The 8,864-nt window shown below is 37.7% G+C and overlaps 1 protein-coding gene across 1 annotated transcript; it reads left to right on the top strand.

Moving 5' to 3' along the window:
- The first annotated feature begins 6,139 nt into the window (after nucleotides 1-6,139).
- On the top strand, nucleotides 6,140-7,366 carry LOC128260280 (uncharacterized). Its single transcript, XM_052993144.1, has one exon. The coding sequence runs from the start codon at nucleotides 6,200-6,202 to the stop codon at nucleotides 6,446-6,448; it is 249 nt and encodes an 82-aa protein (XP_052849104.1). The 5' UTR covers nucleotides 6,140-6,199; the 3' UTR covers nucleotides 6,449-7,366.
- Nucleotides 7,367-8,864: the final 1,498 nt, after the last annotated feature.

Here is an 8,864-nt window from a genome sequence, read left to right as displayed (position 1 = left end):
GCACAACAGAAACGTATTTACCTCATGTTTAATTAAATTGCCAACGCAACTGAAATTTCAATGCTTTATTTGCATTGTTAAGTATTTGAGGGTACATTTTGTTGCACGCTACCGCACCCTCTTGGCTACTTCTGAATCTTGGGAATTTTTCGATATCTATTCGGCGAAACAAATTGGATGGTACTGGATTTTTAATGAAACTATCTACAAAGATATAAATTAATAAAATAAACCAGTAAAACATAGATAGTTTTTTAAATATAGTTTAGAAAAATTCACATTTAAAGTACATATAGTATTATATAAAAAAAATATTTAAAACAGCGACATAATGGTTATTCCAATTTAAATTCCTGATGTATATCTTTAATTTAAAACGTTTATATTAAAATATTTTTATATTTGGCCTGCTTAATTTCAACCATAACTTTTTAATTTTTTTTCACTTTATGTCTATGTGTATTTGTTTCCCACAAGCCCCCTGTAAATCTTTAATGCAATTTTGTTTCGTTTTGTAAATTATAGCACCATGTTTATTTCGCGGTCCATGAGATTATTAGGTTTTACCATAGCAAAGTTAAAATACAGCAAACAGTATTATTAAAGTCAAAGAGCAAAGGATATTACGGCCCCAAAGAACAAATTTGATAGCATTTCGGTTGGGAGACACAGCCTAATGATTCGCATTTCGTTGTAATTTGGCTAATTTAATGGTACATTCGGCACACGAAATAGATGCCAATCACCAACTTCCGCACACACTCCTACACATAATTATGCCTTGTGCTTTGAACTTTTGGCCCCTGACTCCTTGGATTTATGTGCACGTATACGTAATTTATTTATTAACCCCTTGAACGGTGCGAGGTTAGAGGCCCAAAAATGTTCTCGGCTGCCATTGAGGCATCTTCAAATCACTTGAAATAAATTTAAATTAGTTTTAACACATTAAGCGCAAAAAGGCAAGCCCTAAAAGTCAGCAATCGACGTTATTGTTGTCCCAACATCTAGGCAAACATAAACTTTAATGAATTTCACCAAATCCAAATATGCGTCGGTGAGCATATGAAGTTATTTTGCTAACCTTTTGCCATCATTTCGCCGTTGGTTGGCATAGAAGCGCCAGAGTCAACCCAAATATTTGCATGAGTGCGCGAGGAAAACCCGGAGGATGCTGCTGTGCCACCAAAAACATTTTAGTTTGGTGAGAAAATTAAACGCGCACACGCACACATAGATGCGCGCACCCTGGTTTCAGACTAGACAGTTATATTTTTTGGTTAGCAGCCTCAAATTGCAACTTTTCGCACTTGAATATGCCAAAAACTTCACACCCCACATCCGCGGAGCGAAAGAGACATCTGGCTAGTGCTAGAGAGAGTCGGAGCTAGGGATCCTGAGACCTCTTGAAACTTGAAAGCCGCAGCGAAAGGGGGTCGCCTTGGTAACGCCCTCACATTACGCATAAATTTTGCACTTTACAAATTTGCCACGCACACGTTTGCGGCATTTTGTATAACATTTACACAGTCCGCCGGAGTGAGGGAGATGGAGCTAGCTATAGGCGGTGGGCGGGCAGTCGGGGAAAGGTGGAAAATTAGGAGGGTTTTCGAGGTAACTACATATGTAAAACGTGCGCCATTTGTCAGGCAGACTGGCGGGTACAAGGTGACACTGCTCGAGGTCCTTGCAAAACTACTGCGCCTGGAGCTACACTAGTCTTTTTGGAAGACCCTAAATAGTTAACAACAGATTAACATTTACATGCTTATTACTAAAATCAAAAGTCCCCGCATGTATAAATTTTGGATATTGATTTAGTTGTGTAATGGATTTTTGGCTTAATTAAATATGTAGATTTATATACTAATCTAATTATTTAAAGATACATATTAATATTTTTGTTATACTGTTTTTAAAATACTTTTAAAGTAAAAAAAAGTAATGAGAACTTAATTCCTCTCTATGGTTATCACGTGTTTTTTTTATTTTGGGAATTTTTTTATGATTGGGAAGAACAAGCAAGGTAATGTAAACCAGCACTACACTAGTAATCAACTGTCTTGTATGCCTTTCAACTAGAAACTCACCAAAACTTCACGTTTGCCGCAAGAAGCATAATGAGGTGGGTCAAAATGCTTGAAGCGCTGAAAACTCCGCACGTTATAACATCACTTATACGGCTTTCTACCTAACGCAAACGCCCGCGCGCACAGTTACATTACAAATTAGGATTGGGTCTCGCACACTCACGCCCCCGGTTTTAGCCTCGCCACGCGGCGTATGCGTAATGCGTTCCCATGTGCCGCCATTTCGGTTGCTGTTGTTGCTGATGATGTTGCCTCTTGTAGCCTGCGGTGCTTGTAAACTTGTAGCCCTGTCAAAATGTCAAAAATGTTCTAGGATAGTCAGCGCCATTTCCTGCGCCTCCGCCCACTTTTCTTCGCACACTTTCAACGATGAGAAGGCGTAAAAAAAAAGGAAAACGGTAGCCGAAAGTGAAATTGGGCGTCGCTCGGGTTAATAGAGGTTACGGCATGGGCGCGATATTTTCAACGATGTCCCGCCCCCGCCACTTAGTTTTAATTAGGGGCTTACATTTCATGCAAAAGATATGACAAAATTGGTTGCACGAAATGGAGCAGCCTCAATCTCGAGGATGGGTGCTTGTGCCTCTTGCAAATTGTTTTTCCCCGCTTTCACGACTCTCTTATCTGATGTTTAAAGTAATATTGTACAACATTGACTGAAAATAAGGTTAATTTAAGACAAGAAAGTTATTTTTTAATTGTAATGGTTTTTCTATAACAATTTTGGAAAAACATTCACAAAATACTGAGCAGTTTGGCGTTCCTTACTTATTATTTTGATGGAAGAAAATCTAATTGCTTAATAATGATGCAAAGGAAATTCTTTAAAATAAATACTTATAAAAGTATGTAACTTAGTGGTGGGTGTTGAATAAGATAAAGTTTAAAAATAGATGTTTCCATATTTGTTAAGTGAACCACATGAAATCAATGCTGCCATACATTTTTTAAAGACCTTGATAATTTTTAATGGTCTTCTCAGTATTGTTCATTTAAATGATGCTTTTCCTTACCCTCTATCTTTGGCACAATAGAAGTGTACCCTTTGCTTTTTTACTTTTGTCTTGCCTGTCGACCTATTCCACTTCCCCATAAATTCAAGATGGAAACCCATAACGAAGCCGCGACAACAATGACACATACATTTGTAATTACATGCAATTTATTTAAGTGTAAATACAACATAAAAAAAAACTTGTTTATTAACAATTATAAGTGGTGTAAAGGACTCGACTAAATATTGACTCATTAAAGTGAATGTAAAATTTAAATTTCAAAGAACAGTTAGAACATGTTAAAATATTGTTTACAAACTTTTAACAGCTTGATAGTAATTGTCTGTTTGACATGTTTTCCGTAAAAAAAAACTTTATAGAAACAGTACTTAATAAGCACTTATAAACAAATACATGAACAAAAGCTGTAGTTCTTGGCCTGAAATTTTTGTAGTCTGGAAATACGATCAAAAAAGATGTAATTACAATTTTCACATCATCTAACGTTAAAATATAACAGTGAAAAAAAATCGAAATGTTTAAGTCATGCTTAAAGATGTATTTCAAATAATGAAAATGTCAAATCTTAAACAAAATTTGTACAACTTTAAAAGTAATTTAAAATGTTTTGTCACTAGCTTAAGATGGTCCAATGTATCCACTTTGCTACCCTTGATAAGATGGAAAATGATTCTAAAGGAACCGCAGCTAGAAGCGGCTATTATTTTCTCAGACCTCCTTCGCCAGTTAGCTCACCCCTTTTTTGCACAGGATGTACGCAGACAACAGGCATTTAAATTGTCATGGCAAGCAGCCTAGACGACAGCCGACTACAAGGACACGCAGAAAGGCTTGTCTTTGGTCTAAAAGTGAGAGAGCGGGACCGAGTGGGCAACAAAAATGTCTGCTCGCTTGGCTGTGCTTTTTGTGCGAACTGGGAACAAATATTACAGCCTGACGGAGCAGTGGCAAACATATTTACACCTTGTTGCCATATGCTTAATGAGCAAAAAGGCAAGATGAAGGATAAAAAAAAGGGAGGCGTACAAGCAGAAAACCGTAGGAGGATGCCTGGCTGCCGTGCAATTGTAATTTTTGTTAAATTAACACGTTTGCCAACTGTTGCCAGACAGAGGAGCGGTGCCTGTCGTTTGATGCCGGAAGTTGTCAAGTGGCGTCGGAATAAATTCAATTAGCAAAGTGCCTTCGAGTGGCGTTTGCCGGCGAGCAGCTTTAAGATGCCCAGATCCTGCACAATGTATTAGCTTCTGTGCATGGGCATTCGCATTTCGTTAGCCTTTTTCGACTCACAATCAGCGCAGTGAAGCGCACATCCTGTCAGCCTGAATGATTGTCCGGATCTGTGTCCCGCTCTTGATTTAAACCGAAACTGAAATGCACACAAATGGATTCCGAACTTGACCTCGGCAGCCCTCTCCCTTCTTTTCTGCTCACCCAAGCCTGTTTCTATTATATTGGGAGCTTTATTTATACACGACTGAGAGGGGGAGGGGGAGATGGGTTCGGAAAAAATCACTGGTGGAAAAATCGATGTCTTTGTATAAAAATAAATATCTCGATCTTGGGTAAACTGTAATATTTTTGTAAATATGTTAATATGTATTTTTGCACCTTTTTTTTCACCATAAAAAAAAAACCTTTAATGGAAATTTTTTTATTTTTTCTTCTGGCATTCCAAAAGTGTTCTCAAGTTAAGAATTTTGCACTGATAACAACGTGATTAACCTAACGGTTTTGTCAGTGTTTACATTTTTGTTTCATTTCATTCAAGTCAACTTTGGTTTGCTTTGCCATGATTTGATGCGTGTGGGAGTGGTTAAGCCCTGGGTGGTGGTTGATATTTTGGCTTTGGAGCACTCGGCACTTATGCGCGACCCGTTGGCCTGGCGACAACATCTTTCGATTGCACCTGCAATTTGCTCGCGGCAACCACTAAAATGTGTCACTAAATGCTCAGCTTGCGAAAGAGCTCTGCACTCTGTATGCAATTCTACCCACTACCCAAGCAGCCAGCAATCAACCAAACAAAACTTAACAATGCCTCAGGGCTAGCTTAGGATAGGGTATTGATTCAAGAATTATATGTTCGCTTCGCTACCGAACAAGTTTTGATAACGTTAGTAGGAAACCTATAAAAATTTAAAATATATATGTGAATAAATATATATTAAGACCAATAAAGTCATGATCAGTATATTAAGCTAAAAAAAAGTCCATTCTTCAAAATCATTATTAAAATAGTGAATCTTTTAATGTGGTTATTGTATTTTTATAATAACTTCGATTTCTGACAAAACAAAAAGGTCTATTTTTAAAATAATTTAAATTTATAAAATTGCTATTTTGAAATAAAAAGTAAATTAATTTAACTTGAATTTCGGATCTGCATTTTAAGACCTTAAATAAATAAAAAATAACTTAAAAAGTAAGAGTAGAGAAAGCACTAGTTAGGGTATTTTTGAACTCTCAGATTCCGCCTGTTCTTAGTTGGTTATGCATTTGTTAAGCCAGCGAAAAGAAACTGGAAATTGCAACTCTAGAAATTCCCCCTCGCTGGGCTTGAGCTCCTGCCTTACGACTGCTGCTGCTACACGCCCAGTAATTGCCATCGCAGTAGTTGTAGATGTAGTCCTTGTCCAACGCTTGCCACTCCCACCCCCTGGGCCCACATCCGCCCACCGAAAGCCCGCTTGCACCCGTTGAGCCACTAAAAACAACCGCAACACAAAACTATTTTGTTCACGCAATGCGAAAATGCATTGTTGTTGGCGCTCTTGCCACTGGCATTTGGCGTTACGTATACGCAACGTATGCCAGGGCGCAATTTGCATTTGTATGCACATTGTTGTTCAGCAGGCGTCAGTGGGCGTGGACTTTGGCTTGGTTTCGCTTGTAATTGCTTTAAACGTCATCATCACAGCCTCTTGCTCCACAGCTGAATGCATTCATGGTTGTTATTGTAGAACGACGGCACTTTGCTTGGACCCACGGCTAAAGTTTATTAAATTCGGCTTTGATTTAGCAATCAATATATGATTTGGTTTGGCATTGTTACAAAATTGAAGCTGTAAGCTTATTAGATAATCCAATGAAATGAACGATCCGTGGCGGGAAATCGGCTTTGTCAGCAAGCGAAAATCGAAGAACAATTTGCAAATCATTCAGATAAAGAAGCGCATTGCAAAGTCTAGGAAATTATTTGAGCAACGGCGAACAGAATTGATACAGCTTCATTTGAGGAATCGCATCAAGTATTTAATAATCGAAAATCTCAAGTACAGACTAGCAGAAAACAAGCGCAAGAGAAAGATTCAGAAAAGCTTAAAGCAGTATAATATCTAACTAACGTCAAGAGTCATAAAATAGATTTCAAGGCAAAAGTATGAAAAAGAAGTATTTGCTAATTTGTGTGGAACTATAATCAGCAAATAGGCATTTTCGATTTAATTAGACAACCTTCGGATCTGGAAGAGAAATATAAGTACTGTGGCCCCAACTTGAAGAATTTCAAAAGATTACTGCCCAAGGCTTAATAAGTCATCTCCAAATAATGCCTACCACATAACCCAATTTGCAAATCAAACAAGAAACTGTTCTATTATCTAGAAATTACTGCTTATCGTATTTCAGCAAATTTATCACATAAAATAAGAAAATTTTCTAATTTAAACCAAGCCAAAGAAATAAATGGAGTTTCGTTTGTTTGGCCCTCAGTTTAGATTATGAAAATTTGAAATAAACTTTTGTTGGGCATCGACCACATAATCATTTCAAACTCAGCTCAATAAAAATCAAAGCCACTGAAGAGTCATCGCATTGGATACTCGTGCTCAGAGAAAGCTCGGAATCCGAGACAAATGGAAAGTTTCACAACATTAATAAATATTTACAAGCACGTCGCGTCTTCTTCAATGGAATGGCCTACTGGGCAGTTGGAGTCTCAGTTCTGGCAATGAAATCAAATCAAATATGCGCGCTGACGCTTTATATATCGCACCGAGAAGGCAGCAGCAGCATCGTTCGCTTTGGTGTGCTCACAAGAATTTAAATCATCCGACTTACATGCTACTTACAAGCCAAAGCGCCTATATGTATGCCCCATAAAATGCGAGAAAGACCCGAGTGCAGAATGGGCAAAGGAAAATATCTGGCGAATCACTGAAACATTTTTGTGCAATTTTCAGAACTTGGAAATAGCTCATTTTGGGAAATTCTAAATAAGGGATGCTTAAACCAGAGCTTAAAATGCTAATCATTTCCATTTTACAATATTTTAAAAATAAATACGATTTAAAACATGAATATAAGTATTTACAAAATATTGAACTTTTGGTATTTATTTTGTTGATTATCTAATTCACATTTAAAAGTTAGAAAACTCGATTTTCTACTTGCTTTATTACAAATATTTTTAAGCGATAAAGTTAAGCCCCACATAAAAGCACCTGAAAAGATTATTTTAAATATTTGCACAGAAACAGGTTGTATCTTGGTCTTGCAAAAATGTCTATTTTATAGAGAAAAAATTAAAATTATGTTTTATATGATTATAAATAATTTTTTTGAGATATATATTTTTTCTCAGTCCTTGAAAAGGGAAGGAATGGAACGGAGTGGCGAACGGTCTCTGGCGGGCAGTTTTTGGACAACGCAGCAGCCTGAGACTGACATCGGCCCACTTTGCCTTCTTGGCGGGCTGCAACAAAAACAAAGTTATTATTCGGGTTCCGGACGGTCGGCGGAGGAGGGTCCTTGCCTTTCTATGCACTCGGAATTTTTATGAGTTAATTTAATTTATAGTTTTATTATTATGTTCTGGGCATAATAATGGGCAATGGCGCGAGTATTGGGACCCTTACTCCTTTGAGCAGTCGTTAAGCTCGGCCTTTCATGCACTTTTCAAGTGTGAATCGCCACACAACGATTGCCTCTTCTCCCATTTTCTAGCCCGTTTTGTCTTTGGCTTTCGTCTTCGGGCCAAACAACTTGTAAACAAGTCGAAATGGCGCATAAATTTAATTTAAACGCCGGACTTCTGGAAGTTTGCTACGATTTTTGCACTGTTGATTTATACGCTAATAAAAGCAATTTCACTGAATGCCAAATGAAAGCAGCTCCACAATCGGAGTGGCTGACAGATAGAAGGGGCGAAAGTGTGGAGAGAGTGGAGAAAGTCGGAAGGGAGGACGCCAAGGGCCTGCCTTTGACATTGTAGACAAGCTGCTCAAGTGGTTCTTTCAGCTTCTGGTTCGTACTCGGCCATTTTGGCGGCCACTCCAAGTTTTATTTACGCAGCAAATTTAATTATTTATCCTGACTTTTCGACTTGAGTTTGTGGGCCAAACTAATGGATTGACCGCACCACCCTCTCCTTCAGTCTAGCATTATGATTAACTTTGCCCTTAGCTCTTGTCGGCCGAACTTAAAGCAAGCCCACCTCAAAATTGATTTTTTAAGCGTTATTTATTAAAGAGAAATCAACAAATTTAGGTTGCATTTTACATTTTTTCAGCTATTAATGTATACATTTTACTAACATGAATACCTAACATGCATTTAACATGCACATTTTCGGGGCAATTTTATTCAATGTTCGCCTGGCAACAAAACATTTAAATTACAAATGGATTAATTTTGCAGCCGCTATAAAAACATTACCATCGAATTAAGCGTTTGGGGACTATTGCTGGCGGACTTTCAAATGTTTTAAAGCCCCAAAAACACAGAGCCAAAACATTGTTAAACAGAAGAGGAAGTA

This window comes from Drosophila gunungcola, chromosome 3R, assembly GCF_025200985.1.
Source record: "Drosophila gunungcola strain Sukarami chromosome 3R, Dgunungcola_SK_2, whole genome shotgun sequence".
NCBI classification, from domain to species: Eukaryota; Metazoa; Arthropoda; class Insecta; order Diptera; family Drosophilidae; genus Drosophila; species Drosophila gunungcola.
This window is presented reverse-complemented; position numbering and strand designations above follow the sequence as displayed.

Coding starts and splice junctions, on each gene's coding strand:
- LOC128260280 (XM_052993144.1), top strand. CDS start 6,200: ATGAACGATCCGTGGCGGGAAATCGGCTTTGTCAGCAAGCGAAAATCG.